General features: G+C 42.3%; 3 protein-coding genes across 3 annotated transcripts; 1 reads left to right on the forward strand and 2 right to left on the reverse strand.

The window, feature by feature from the left end:
* Positions 1 to 142: 142 nt before the first annotated feature.
* Positions 143 to 1,713, reverse strand: CGCS363_v014518 (uncharacterized protein; the record flags this gene model as incomplete). The annotated part of the gene is made up of 4 exons (XM_036646367.1): positions 143 to 999; positions 1,048 to 1,226; positions 1,282 to 1,363; positions 1,458 to 1,713. 4 exons carry the CDS (start codon positions 1,711 to 1,713, stop codon positions 143 to 145), a joined length of 1,374 nt encoding a protein of 457 aa, XP_036488815.1.
* Positions 1,714 to 5,945: 4,232 nt separating this feature from the next.
* Positions 5,946 to 6,659, reverse strand: CGCS363_v014519 (uncharacterized protein; the record flags this gene model as incomplete). Its single annotated transcript, XM_036646368.1, has 1 exon — positions 5,946 to 6,659. One exon carries the CDS (start codon positions 6,657 to 6,659, stop codon positions 5,946 to 5,948), a length of 714 nt encoding a protein of 237 aa, XP_036488814.1.
* Positions 6,660 to 9,441: 2,782 nt separating this feature from the next.
* Positions 9,442 to 10,113, forward strand: CGCS363_v014520 (Extracellular metalloprotease; the record flags this gene model as incomplete). The annotated part of the gene is made up of 2 exons (XM_036646369.1): positions 9,442 to 9,986; positions 10,041 to 10,113. The coding sequence occupies 2 exons, from the start codon at positions 9,442 to 9,444 to the stop codon at positions 10,111 to 10,113; spliced, it is 618 nt and encodes a 205-aa protein (XP_036488273.1).
* Positions 10,114 to 15,346: the final 5,233 nt, after the last annotated feature.

Below are 15,346 nucleotides of genomic sequence, written 5' to 3' on the forward strand. Positions count from 1 at the left end.
CGATCAAGTGAAGTTTATGGTTCATACAACAAAAGAAATCTCGATTCAAGTTCATCGCGCCAGGGATATCATCGCTAAATTAGAAGATATGATGCAAGACTGCGTCTTTGATTTTCACCAAACCACCTCAATACCCTTTTCCTCATGCCTGCGCCAGCGATGTCTGCGACCACACAGGCAGTAGCACAAACAGCAAGCTGCACAGACTGGCGAAGACAGCACCACCAACCATGGCCTGTGTGACAATCTTGTGTTGCAGCCTCCTGAGGTGGACGTCCTTGACGCGAATCTTGCGGTCGAAGATCATCATCCGTGAGACAAACTTCATCAGGCCAGACTTCTGAGAAAGAAGAGATGCGCTGTCGTCGAATCTTTCCCATGGCAGTGGTTGACGTCGAGTAAAGAGCAGGAGAAAGAAGCAGCTACCCCTAAGACCGGAAAGAATGAGAGACATGCCGACGAACCACATGGGCCAGGGGGCAAAGGCGTTGTAACGGCTGTGTGATCCCATGAATGGGACGAAAGCTCGGAGGAGGACACAGAGGAAGCCAGCGACAGTCAGAACAATGCCCATGCTCGTTGCCATGCAGAGTGTCTCAAAGGTGCCGTTGGAAACACCAAGTCTAACGAAGTTGCGGTGCGAGCAGTTCTTGAGGAGACCGTAAACGTGCTGAGCGATAGGGCGGAGATGCGAAGGGTCGGAAGAATGTTGGAGGTCGAGAAGAGCCTGGTCGCGAAGGGCGGGCGGGATGTTGAGCTCCTTCTCGGAGCCAGGCAGGAGGAAGGTCTTGACGACGGCGTTGAACTCGACTCGGTAGGCGGAGTTGGGTGCGATGCGAGCAGGGACGACGTTGGCCACGTTGTTCGAGCAGATAGGCTTAGCGCAGGCGTTGGCCCATGACTTGATGCGATCGCGGCCGTTGGGTCCGATTTTGCTGTTTGGCCTGCATGCGGCTTCAGGGGCGATGAGCTGGACGATGTTGGTCATAGTCTCATTGGCTGAGAGGCGTTAGTCGGGATGCAAGTAGATGGCGTGGCATGACTGACCTGCTTCAGGATCGCACTCAAACTCTGACATCTTCAGTGATGGGAGCTTGTGCTCGATGGAATCCATCGCGCTGTCGATGGCACTGTCCCTGGATGATGAGGCATCACTTTCCTTCTCGGCCATAGGAAAGTTGTTGAGGCTTCCTGTCTTGGCGTAGGCCGATTCATAGTTGCGGAACCTGGTAAAATGTTAGACTTAATGCAGAGATCAGTTGAACATAAGGACGAACATACCAGACGTAGAATTCAAGGTTTTCCGGAGAAAACTCAATGTACTTGAGGTACATGTAAAAGTCATACAAAGACATTGGCGAGCCTAATTGGAGAAAGTCAGCAGATATTCTTGACTGATTCCCCGGTGACGACGTTTGCTTTCGGGGTGCGTTGCGCGGAGAAGATGGGATGCTCACAGGTCGCGTTGGCCAAAACCTTCTCCAAACTCAAGCGGGCCGGGATGGGACTCTTGTCTCTCCCGTCTCTGCTCAAGGGTCTCCTTCCGGTCCGAATGGCCGTGGCATACTCACGAAAGTCTCTGTATTCGGGCTTCTTGTACCAGACCATCCAATCTGGGAAACTGAACCTTGGTTTCTTCTCCTCGATCCTGGCGGATGTCGTCGCGGGCGTCGTTGTGGCCGCCGTCGTAGTCTGAACCTCCTCCTTCTCCATCTTGGGTTGAATGTCCTGCATCGTGTGATTTGTGTTATCCAATGTCGTGTAACCGTCGTTGAATGTGTATGGCACAATCCGGATGAAGGGGCAGAAACAAAAGGCCGGTTTGGAGACGCATCCGGGAGACGCTGGAGTGATATACGAATCCTGCCTCCCGTTAGTGTCATTTCATGTGCTGCGGCGCCCATGACCCCGTCATATCAGTCTGCAGACAAGGACTAGGCCTCGACGAGGCCGAGTGGGTGCCGCTGCCGCTGCAGACAAACCGCGCACAACCGCACGGGCCAAAGCAGCGGCCACCAGACGAACAAACGAACTCGAAGGGGTATGGGGCTGTTGCGACGAATCGGTCAGTGGCAGCTCCTGGCCAGTCGGCACCCTTCCCCCCTCTCTGTATCGGCCAAGGGCTCTCCCTCTCTACTGCGACAGTCCATGACCAATGACGGTGTACGCGGGGGAGAAGCCACGTCTGATGGGAGGCGTGCGCCAGTGTGCCATTTTGGGCGGGAAAGCGGGAACGAAACTCGAATTGCGTAGCTCGATGTTGGAGACTGGGGACTGGAGTTTGGAGCCGGCGAGTACTTCGGACGACCGGCGAGCCAGCCGAATGTAGAGTGGACGAGTCGAACGAGTCAAAGCGGCTGCGGTAGTGCTCGAGGTTTAGCCCATGTTGGAGGGTCCTTTTTTAGCTCGTCAGTTAGTGTCTTGCACTATTTCTGACTCTGCATGAGGAAACACCTGATTCTGTGATTCTGTCCCGTAGATTCCAGTTGGCGCCGATTGACCCCGTGCCTTATCGAGTCGTCCTCATGGCAATGGTTGTGCAAAAATGTCCTAGGGCGCCGTCCCATGTCCCGGCGTTGGGACCATTCCCGGGTGTTGCGAGACAGAAAAGGTGTGTAGCGTCAGGTCCGTCTCGCCCTTTGGAGCTGAACTTGTGCAGGGCTTATGCAAGAGTATTGGCGGAGCCTGAGGCGATCGGAATCTTGTTTGTCTCGCGTTCTGACATTGAACAAAGGAACCATTCATCCTGCTTGGCCGTACCTCGGTCTCGTGTTGGATGACATTTTGCCCCCAATCTCCCCGGATGAGTGTCGCTATATTTGGCCGCGCAAATGCAGGACTGTGCCGGACCGCCGCTGGGTGATGTGGTCAGAGTTTGGGGTGCCCTGGAATCGCCGAGAGCCGAGAAGGATTTGGAGGCGGAGGGAAATCGGTCTTTTGTTCCCATTGTTCGTTGGAGGTCTCGCAGATGAATCGGAGGACCGCTCCCGCGAGGATTCCAACGGCGCCGGTATTTGCTGAGTGTGCAATGAATGGCCGAATGACGACGACGACGAGAAGGATGCTGGCTGCAGATCGAACTGCAGAGCGGCAGAGAAGAAGGTTTCCCCTCTGGCTGGAACACTGACGATCCCCCCCTCGTGGGAATTCTCGGTAACCGGCGATGGTGCTCCCTTGCCTTAGCCTGCGTGAGGTAATCGACAAGGCGGAGAAGGTAAGGTAGATAGATGCAAGATCGGTGCAGCGATCCTCACCACGTGGAAAAGGACCGCGCAGGTCGCAGGGCAGAGCCCAGGGCCAAAGCTAAGGCAGGCCGTGGATGCTGCAGGGGGCACCCACCCACGTCCACGTCCACGTCCACTGAGAAGAGGTGGCCCCTGCCTCTTCCTTGGGACGAACCTGCGCATGGGCCCTGGGCCGAACCTTAGCGCTTGCCCACCTCACCTCAGTCTCTCTCTCCTTCCCTGCATTTGCATTTGCATTTGCATTTCGTCCTCCCTTTTTTTTTTTTTTTTTAGTCTTCCTCAAGGCACCTCCGTATCCCATTTCCATTGTCTGAGCGACTGGAAACGCCGTTGCGGTTTGCCATCCGTGCTCTGCATTTCTCTTGCATGTGCTTCTGCAATTTCGACAATGCTTCTGGACCATTCTCAAACCGAGCTGAATGCATGGAAAACACATTGCAAACACACATGCAAACACGCGTACAAAAACGTTGCCGGCGCTGCCATGCACCACCACCACTACCAACATCTGCACCAAGCCGTCCGGAGGCTGGCATGATTCAGGCACAACCATCCGAAGGACGTTTGTAGCCCTGAGATTGGTAGCGCCTGTCCGCCGATCAAAGATCTAATCAAGATTAGCGCCGGGGTTGGGAGCATGCATTTGTCGTACGAGTGAGACATTCACGCGGAATTATTGATTGCGAAAAAGATGATTGGGGGGCCGAGTGTTTGGGCGAGACATTTGCAAGTCAAAACTCTTTCTTCTCGTTTGTTTGCCCTTTTCCCCTCCCCTCCCCAAGATGGGAAAATGCTCGCTGGTGTCTGACTCTGCGTTCTCAAAGGATCAACCCATGTCCCATGATCGAACCCCTGCTGCTGCCGCTGTCAACTCCGCAGCCCCCATCCTGTCAAGCTGGGCCGCCCCTCTTCCATCGAGCTTCCATCCATGGACCATGAAAATTAAAAACCCCTTGCCTTGAAATGACTCGAAGCTAAATTGTCAGTAGCCAGGCACATCTCACCTGAGGTCGCACACCGTCTTCACGACAAGTTCATCAGATATTCAACCGCCTCCCTCCCTTCAAGAAGCGGCCCGAGTGTCAACACCAACTCGATAGCTCCAGGAACCAGCAAAACTCTCTTCAACGCTCCAGTGTCACCTTCCCCTCGGTCCGTCGTCTCCTCCTCCAGACAATCGGCCCCAAAAAGACCCGTTCCTCCGTCCCTGGGCACGCGTCCGCGTCGCGGTGTCAGCATTTAATCTGCCAAAGTCCGGCTTCCGGTACCACGTCCCACCGCGCCTCTAGCGCAGGCCTGACTTGTGTGAACCACAACTGCACGGTCCAGTGGCGCTTGCTTGAAGGTTGCAACATGTACATGAGAGAAGGAGGAGGCTTATCCTTCTTCTCTCTCTCGCCTATCGCCGGGAATGGCGGTATGGCGTCCAATCTGTCTGCGGTGGCAGTGGCTGCGCGTTGAAACAACGTCCAAATATCGACATTGATCTGTCATGTCTGGCTGCATGCGGCAAGGCGTCGTCGGTGTTTGAAGGTGGGAGTAAATAGTAATCATGACGTTTGGCACCAAGCCCTCCCCCAAAAGCACCATTCCTTTCATTTGTCTACCCAAACTCAAATGTCGCCCCTCGGAACTCGTCCAGATCCGTCGTCAGATCGAACAAGGGGCAGAGGAGCCAATGACAATTCTCGCTGGTCTCGCCGCGGAAGCGCGTAAGCAGAGGACATCCAGGATTTCCAAGCCACGTACCCTATGAATTTTTGTCAACGATGAAAGGTCCTCCCGAGATCGACGTTGAACTCTTTGTTTGTCTGAGTAAGTTCAACACGCATCACTAATCCTGTGACTGTGAAACTGTCAGACTGTTGGTCTTTTCTCTCCGACTCTCTCGCGTCAGCATGTCCTCCGATTTCTACAAACAAGAAGCTACCATGCAGAAGCTCCGTTGCCTCCAGATTCAAGCCATTTATTCGACCCAATGTCTCATGAATCGTGTTCCACCCTGTCGCGCGTAGGAGTCCACCTAACAGGAGCGTTTAAGTTTTGTTGCGGAAGCGGCGGGTGAGTAGACGCATGCGTCCGCCAAGACGGGAGCCATGACATGAAGGGCATGGTAGTCCAGTGTGTTGGAATGCTATTCCAGCTCGAAGCTTGTACATGAAAATCAATGATCTGCGATTTCGTCTACGCAGCTTGGGAAGCTTTGGCGCGAACCTTTGCGACGGATGCAAAGCCTAAACGACTTTGTTCATCTGGCTGACCAATCGTATGCGAAGAGCTGCTTCCGAGTCGATTGTACTGTGCGCATGGCTAATCTGAAGTTCTGTCTTGATGGTAATGTCTTCAAACAATGCAACGCTGATCCACGCATCAAGCCTTGTCTTCAATTACCTCGCTCCATCCCAATTTCCATGTCCCTGCGAGTCCTCAGGAGGGTCTTCACATATTCTCTTCCTCCTCGTGCTGCTCAACGTATCGCAAGAACTTTGCCATTGCTTGAGGTCCAAGAATAGGCTTTCCCTCTTGATGTTGCTGCTCATTGTACCGTTGAAGTACCTGGGTCCATCCTCTCATGCGTGCCTCGCGGATCGACACAAGCTTTGCTCGAAGACATTTCAGTTGTGGATGCAGGGCATCGATCTCAGTTTCGAGTTGCTTGATACGCTGAACAATCTCGGAATTCTGTCGTGCGACTGTGTCCTAGGCGTCAGTATGGAGCGATTCGTAAATCGAGGCGAAATCAAAAGCGTTGGACTCGTTGGCGACTTTGATGCCTTGCTGGTCTCGAGCACTAGCACCGCTGGAGAGCATCGAGACTGTCGTTGGGACAGAATTTGGGTCAAGATCAGCAAGGGAATTTTCTCGCGCAAAGGTGTCCCAAGTGTCGGCTTGGAGCGACTCGTAGAGTTGCGTCAAGTCAAAGACCTCTGAGTCGTTAACGACGTTGATGTTTTGCTGATCTTGGAAACCAGCACCGTCGACGAACATCGATACCGGTGTCGTCATAGGAGCTGCGTCGAGAACAGCAACGTGAATCAAAGTGCCGTTGTCGACATCGAGGACCGGGTTTCCGTCGGTCGTCAGTTCAAGCCACCAGTCGATGAGGTACCAGAGCCGAGTGAAGGTAGGGCCGTCATCACCCAGGCTGCCGATCTGCGTGGGATAGGCGAGGTACGCCTTCCGGGCCTCATCGTACTTGTCGATGCCGTAGGCAACGTTGCTTTCGTGCGTGTTCTCTCGGAGAGTAGCCCACGCCACGTCTTTGGCGACAAGGTGGTCACGGATCGCTTTGAAAAGATCTGGAGTCAACAAGTCAGCCCGAACAACTGTGCTGCTGACACGGCCGAGAGAGCCCTTCACACGGAGCTCTGCCAGTGCAGCTTCATATACGTTTCCGAGCCGCTCGGCTACCATCACGCGACTGGCTTCCTTGAGATGATATGTTCCATAGCGCTTATCGGCATGGCAGGGATTCGCCTAAAGAGGTCTCCATCAAGGCCAAGTTTCGGTGTCTAGATCGTCGTCGGGGAAGGTGAATCCAGGCAGGCGGAGGTTTTCATCTATTCTGTCGCGGTTTTCATACCACGCTGTTGCGTCGTCTGGTTCGAATCCCCCGTTGTCGAAAGTGGAAGACTCAAGGTGCTTTGGTCCAGCCATCGCTAGATATGGTAATCGAACAAAGACAATTGATGTATCGCGAAGGACTCTGGTTTGAATAATGAGATGGAAGAGGGTTGTTCGTGTAGTGTAATATCTTGTCTTTGGTGTGGTAGTTGATGTTGTTTAGTTTGGGTGGCGCTGTGGAAGGGTCCAGGGGAGACGGCGGTCCAAACGGCGGGGCCTGTCATACGATGTACGTGACTTCCAATAGATCTTCTGACTGTGATGCGCGTTCAGGTGAACGGGTGGTGACTTCCGAACCGGTTCCAAGAAGGTGGGTGGCGGGCGTTGCTTTCCTTCTGTTGCGCAGCAAAGACTTGAAAACACTGGAGGCAAGACCAGATGGAGGCATATTCGCACTGCTGTCGCCCTTCATACTGTGTATTGCCTGCGCAACATTCTGGACCATTCGAAAGTTCATTTCATTAGCTTGTGCTTTTCGACATTTTCGGGTCGGCATCACGGGGGAAGGCTTGCTTTAGAAGAAAGATATGAAACGAAAACAAGACCTGGGGCCTGGAACCTGTGACACCAAGGCCGGGTTGATTGTGACTGTTATCAAGCCAACCTTTTCATAGTCAAGCACATATCTTCCAGTGAGCCGTGGCTGGCTTTCCACAGCTACTGGCTTCGACCAGCCATATGACCAACCTCAGTAGCTCATAGGTGTTGCCATTAAGCCTTGGTCTTGCCCGATCTATACGACAGGCTTCTGGACTTGGTCTAAGCCTAGACAGCTTCCACTGACAAGCTTGAAAGAAGTTATTCGATGAGCTCGCTTCATCCTGGCACCAACTTGTGCAAGAATTCGCCGTTGTAGAACACTCATCAGAGCTTTGCCGCGACACGGTTTCATTCCGTTCATCCCTTGATTTCTTGAAAGATTTCTAGTAGTGAAGTTCGCCAACAAAAACCCAAACAAGCCTTAAATCGCCCATGAGCAAGTAATTGAGGCTACCTTGGAGTAAGTCTCGTTACATCCTCTACGACAAGGTGTCCATGTTCAGGTATTTGGTTTCTTATGACTTCTTAACGCACGCCTTAAAAAGCCGCGTTGAGAATTGGCCTTGTGGTGTCTGTCCTTGAGCGCGGTTGATTTAAACATCTTTCTTCCCTTCTAACTTTTTTCTTCGCAGTTTGCTACCTAGAGGCGCACCTTGTTAACTGCTGTATAACTCTTATAGGGAAATATTTAAGGACTAGGATAGCTTAGGCTAGAGAAACCTCTATAGCTACCTAAGGGAGTATATAAAGAGAGCGTAAATCGCTAAAAAATAAGTATCTCCTTTTTTATACTACTATAACTTATTATACTAAAATACTAAAATAATATTATATTTATTATTTCTATAACTACTACTTTAAAAATAATAATAACTTTATTTAGTTTATTAGAGAAAAAGAGGATAATATCTATAAGTTTTAAAGTAAATACTTTTTTTTTAAAACTATAATAAATTTAAAGAAATATTATTTTTCTATTATTTATTAATATATATTATCCTCTACTAATATAGCTATAATAATCTATTTTTTTTAAAATATTTAATAAGTTTAAAGATATTACTAAAGTATTTAAAAATAATAAAATAACTAATAATTAATATTATAAAGTAAATTAATTAAACTATTTAAAATAAGAGAACTTATTAATAGAACTTAAAATAGTACTATAGTTTAATAGAGTAATAGTTAATAAAAGTAGTTAAATATATAGGGAGTAGTTAGAGTAAGGGGGACCTCTTATATATCCCTAGTTATATAAAAATTCACAAAAGAATTCTTTATAAAATGTGATTTAAACATCTGCTGGGGGCCACCGCGCCGGGTGGACCCTTGCAGAATTCTGCCGCTACCAGCGAACTATAGGGGCTAACAAACATTAACTTTACATCGAGATGTCAAAAACAAATATAGGTATAGCTAGGAGAAAGGGCTGCCGATAGCGGGCAAAACCTTGGTCATGTTGACAAAGTACGGTCGGCTCAGGTTCTCGGCAGGGAAAACACATTCCCTTTGCGTCAAGGTCGCAATCTGGCAATACGAGCTTCTCTTGGCGTTTGGCGTGACGAACCCATCACGACAGCCACCTTCCTGTTTAGATCATTACTGCTGCATATCAATGCTATATATAAGAGACCTAGCACCGTACCTCAATGAATCGAGTTTTGGCACATCCCGAACTTCTCAGTGAATGCCTCCTCACTGCAGACATCATGAAGCTAAAGACGCTGTTCGCCGACTCGATTGCGCTGGCGACCATCGCACATGTGACGGCCCAAGAAAAATGCGGGTCTAATTTTCCGGAGCCAGAAGCAGTCCAAGCTGCATCTTCTCTCCGTTCAGCACATCGAGTAGAGGGCTTTGCCAGCAGCTTCCTCGGTAAGAGGGCCGATGGCTTGCTGATCCCGACGTATCTTCACGTGGTTGAGGATGAGGCGCACGCAGGTTTCGTCACAGACAAGATGATCAACGACCAGGCATGATCCTACCCTTCGCGACCAGGGAAACTACCCACCGCTAACGAGTTCTCAAGATGAGAGTTCTCAACGAGACGTTTGCCCCACACAACATCCAATTCGTTGTCAAGAACACGTCGCACACCGTCAATGATGCCTGGACCCGCCAAGCCCGCATCAAGGAGAAGGCCGAAGCTCTGCGCCAAGGCGGCTACGATGAACTCAACATTTACTTCGAGACGGGCATGATGACAAATGCCGGTTCCGCGACGGGAATTTGCAGCTTTCCGGTGGAAGATCCTTGGAACACCGGAATCAACGGAACTTCGTGGTACACTTACGACGGCTGCCATGTGAGTGTCGGCACGATGCCCGGGGGACCAGGCGTGCCTTGGGATCCGGAAGACAACAAGGGAAAGACGGCAACTCACGAGGTGGGGCACTGGTTTGGGCTCTTCCATGTTTTCGATGGTTTCGACTGCAACGGCGAGGGTGACTACATTGACGACACCCCGGCGACTCAGGTTGCGACGGTTGGGTGTCCTGTTGAGCAAGATTCCTGCCCGGATCAACCTGGACTCGACCCCATCCACAATTACATGGACTACTCGAAGCATGACTGGTAGGTTTGAATCATTCTGGGCCAGTACGATGGGGCTCGCTGACGTTTTGTTAGTCTCTCGGAGTTCACTCCCCTGCAGGAGGAACGAATGTACCGATCTTTCAACACTCTCAGGTTAGGGCGGTAAGGCAGGAGCTTTGGCCTGTTTTCATGTTTCCCGATGATATTGCTATTTGAAAGATTTGACAGCAGTTGTATGCTTCCTCTATGTCTTTCAAAGTCCTAGAGGCGAAGGTGAATTATTAGACTGCAACCACGACAGGGAGATTTCGGTTTCTCTAATCATTCTTGCCCCTCGAAACTCTGAATTAAGATTCGTTTGTACCTCCGAATTGGATGCCGACCCTTGTTGTTGTTCACCTGGAGTACAACATGCCATGATCTTCCCCCGAGTTGCGAGATGCTCGGCACATTATTCACGATCTGGACCCTCGGACCAACCGTGACATTCCTGAATCCTGCATTATTAACCTCAAGATACCCATCTGTACCAGTTGGCGGTGAAAGCGGACGTATCTCAATGAGTCCCTCGAGATATGCACTGGCCCAAGCAATAGAGGCTGTGTTGTAAGCATACCATTCGAACTCGAGGTGAGTCGAGTCTTCTGGGTGATCAGAATCGTAGGTCTCGCTGGCATCCAGCACAACAGAACCTTTGTACGGAACAAAGATCTCCATGGCATCGAGGCTGATGGAGCCGTTGACATTTATATTAGGTGGGTGAGTTGCGTCTTCGAATTTGTCCGTAACACTCCACTCAGCGCTGCCGCAAGTGTAAGTCACTTAGTAAGTAATATAAGCTAATTAGCTAAGTTAACGCTATTACTACTACTTAAGTAAGTAATTTATTACTTTTTAATTAAATTATTAGACTTAATATCTTATTTATAAATAGATCTAACTAATAAGAAACTATAAATTAGTTAGCGTTTTATTTATTCTAGTATATATAGTTACTAAAATATAATATTATTACTAATATTATAATATCTTTATATCTAATTAATACTTTATTAGCAGTCTAGTTAACCTATATAAGTAGGTATTACAGTTCACTCTATACTTTTTTTCACAGTATTAAAACCTAATAGTAGCACTTTAACTTATACTTAATCTTAATAAAGTAAATAAATAAATCTCAGTATAACTAGTTATTAACGCTTAGCTTAACTTATCCCTAGCTATATAGAAGAGGGTAAGTAGGTAGGTAGTAGAGTAGTAAAACATACTAGTGAGAGCGTTATTTATAACACTATTATTAGCTAGAGCTTAGCGATAGCTTAAACCTACACTTAAGGGCGTAAACTTAATAGTATAACTCTTTATTATTATAACTAAAAGGGTTCTTATAGCTATAATATAAGAACTTAACTATTTAAATAAAGCCTTAAGCTTATTCTTTATATCCTCTTATATATATAATAATTATAATATCCTTCCCCCTTATTATACTTATATATAAACTAAGTAAAATTATACTAAATAACTTAATCTATAAAACTAAAATTAATAAAATTAAAAGTTCTAAGTATAATAACCTTCTTTATACTAATAAGAAGATTCTACTTAAATTCACTCTAAATTACTTACTTAAGATAGCTAATAAGGATAATATAATAGAGTTATATAGCTTTAAGGTTAATATAGAGATAGTTAAGGTTACTAATAGTAATTCTAATATATATAACTACTTTATAGACTTCTTTAAGATAGCTAAAGTAACCTAAAAGCTTCTTAGTAAGTTAGGAAGGGTAAATCTAATATTAAGAGTATAGCTAATAGTAGTAGGGCTCTTTATTAAAACTATATAGCAGGGTAGAAGATATTATCTGAATAGCGTAATAGTATAGAGGCTTTAGGGCTATTATGCTTAGTAGAGCAGCGCAGACGTTTAAATAGCAGAGGAGACTTAAAAGGTAGGTATAGCTTAGAGGAGCGAGAGATAGAAGAGACTAATAGAGATAGAGGTAGCTAGAGGAAGACAGTTAAGGCTTATTATAATAGTTAAAGTTAGAGGAGCGTAGAGGCGAAGATAATATCTAAGTCTGAACTACCTATAGTTATATAACCTAAAGGTTGTTAGTAGAGGGCGAGAGGACTAGTCTAGCTTTTGCAGTTAATACTAGTTAAATTTTATAATATAAGGCTAGCAGCCTCTAATTAATACTTTATAAACTACTTTTAAGGCCTCTAGCTAGCTACTATGATTTTTACTTAGAATTTATACTATAACGACCTCTAACTTCCCCTTTTAGCTAACAGCCTACTAGTTATATAATCTTTTAGCCTTATTTCCCCTACGCGCGCTAAGGTGCGCTATCTATTAGATAATCTCATCACTTTTAATATTAGTTTAATAATAACTTCATAACTTTAACTAAACTTAATTACTATAGCAGACTTTCTATAACTTTTTGATCTATCTTCTAACTCTTATATATACCTTTTATCACTTAGCTTTCTTCTCTGCTACTTACCTTAGTTCTATATTTATTAGTAATATCTATAATATTATTCAGCTAGGTCAGCTTACTAGCTATACTACCCTATTAAGGATATCATTAAAGTAAACATAATAGTTAGAACTAGTAATAAATATAGCTATATCTTTTAGCTAAGGTATATAGGCACTTCCGATAGCTACACTACTAATATTAGCCTTTAGGACTATTAGGTATAACTTAGCTATAGTTATCTTATCCTTAAAGCTTTATAAGTAGAAGAGCGTTAACTTACTAATTATAGTAAGCTTAGCTTTATAGTTAGTATTAATTATTATATCTTAGGGCGTACCTTAAGCAAAGCCCTATAGTATAAAGCTCTATAGATTAAGTAGAATAGAACATATTATAAAGTTATAGGAATCTAAGTAATTTACTTATAGGTATACTAATAAGGGATAAGCTTAAGGCTTAATAAGCAGTAATATCTTAAGTATATAGCTAAGATAAGCTTTTTTATAGCTAAAGACTTTATAAAGCTATTATTATACAGTGTGAGTTATATAGGTAAAGCTATTAACCTTACTAGCAATAAAGCTATTATTAATAAGGCTAATAGCTATAATAGGTAAGTTAAGGTTAGTGTAGGTAGTTATTCTAGACCCTTAAGTATATATACTGTGAAGCTACTAGACTAGGCACTAACTGAGGTGCTTTTACTGCTTTTTCCCCTACTATGAAAGCCCCTACTAGGTAGGCTTAAAACTTCCTCAATATAAACTACTTTTAAAATATTAGATTTTAAGTAATCTTTTTAAAACTTTCTAAAAAAGTAGAAGTTATTATAGTAATTTAAATAATATAAAGAGTATTATAATTAGCTATTTTTTATAAAAAATATTTATTATCTTATATCTTCTTTATTACTTATATTTATATATTTATACTTCTTATAATATTAATTATTATTATTACTTCTTTATTTACTATTAATATATATATATTTTTAAATACTTCTTATACTTAAATCTTAATTTAAATTATAGCTACCCTTACTATTAATACTTTTCTAAATCTTATAATTAATAACTTATTTTATATTATTATAAGTAACTAGAAGTATATAGTTAAAGAGTAGTTATTATAGAAGTGAAATAGAAGTTAATTAAACTAGATTTAATATTATAGCTATTTCTTTATTAAAGTTATATAAAGCTAAGCTAATACTTCTTTTTAAAGTTATTAGTAATATAATATAAAAAAAGCTTTATAACTATTTAGTACTCTTATTACTATTACTAAGTAAAAGTATTTATTTTAATATATTACTTTAAGTTTTTAAATTATATAAATTATATTTTAATAATACTAAAGTAACTATAATATCTATAAAATCTCTTCTCTATTAAATAAGAACTTTAATAGTATTACTTTTACTTTTTTACTTCTTATATTAATACTATCTCTATATAAGAGATTTTACTTTATTAATATTAATATCTTAAAAACTAAAATTATAACTTTTAAAAACCTCTATATTACTTCTATTATTTCTATTAATCTATTATTTATTTATTCTAAGAATATCTTTTTTTAGTAGATCTTTTAATATTATAGTATAGAAGTTATTAGTGAGGTCTTATAAAGCTAAAGCTCTATTTAGGATTAATTTTAAGACTTTTTCTAATATAATAAAGTTTTTATAATAGCTAAACTCTATTTAATAATATTAAAGATATATCTATTATTTAATCTATAATTCTTACTTAATATTTATACTTTTATAGTAGTTATTAGTTATTTTATTAATAATAAAGGTACTTTATAGTTATATTTTTTAGTTTTCCTTTAATATTATAGAAACTATAGTAGTAAAAGCTTTATAGAGACCTTTATTAATATTATTAATTAATATTAGATTTAAAACTATATTAGAGTAATAATTACTAATAATACTATAAATAATAATACTTATTTTTAAGCTTTTTATTAGTAAATTAACCTAGAGATAATAAAAATAAATATTTAAGCTTAATATATATAATACTATAGCTATATCCTTAATCTTATAGCTTAAGTTTTCTTATTTAGCGAGGATTAAAGGATTTTTAAAACTAAATTAAACTACTATTAATTTATAGAGTAGTATAATAAAGATCTAAAAGTATAGTAATATTTTAAACTTATTAGCTAGCTTTAAAATATTATTAAGTTTATATAAACTTCTCTATAATAAATAGAATAGTACTAAAAAGTAGTAGTAGAGATTAATAATAGCTCTAACTTCTAGATCTTCTCTAAGTTATATTAAGAAGCTTAGCTTATACTAAATAATAATATCTATTAGAATAATATATATCTAATAATTAAAAAAGTTATAAAAAAAAAGTAGAGATTTAAGTTTTCTTATTAATTAATAATAATAATAATAATATTAAGTAGTATATATTAAAGTTAAACTTACTTTCTACTAATAATTAGAAGGTTTTTATTAAGATCTTAATACTCCTTAAGCTTTTTTATTACTAAATAAAATAGTATAAAAGCTAAAGTATTAATAATAAATATAGCTAACTTTAAGAAATTATAATAAGTATTAAATACTTTTTTTATATTTTATTAACTAAAAGATATATTATAATACTAATATTAATTTTAAAATTAATAATAATAATAAGAGTACTTCTTAGCTATTATAGCTATTTTAAAGTATATTAACTAAGTTTAATACTATTAGTATAATATTTAAGCCCTACTTACTTATATATAGAAAGATTAAGTATTACTAACTTTATAATCTATTAGAAGGTATAAGGGTACTTCCCCCTCTGTTTAATCTATACTATAAGGCTTAAAGCCTTAGTACTCTATACTAATACTTAATACTAAGCTACGCGTTACTAAGAAACCCTTTATAGG

Source organism: Colletotrichum siamense (genome assembly GCF_013390195.1).
Source record: "Colletotrichum siamense strain Cg363 chromosome Unknown KSG_Cg363_contig10, whole genome shotgun sequence".
In the NCBI taxonomy this organism is placed as follows: domain Eukaryota; kingdom Fungi; phylum Ascomycota; class Sordariomycetes; order Glomerellales; family Glomerellaceae; genus Colletotrichum; species Colletotrichum siamense.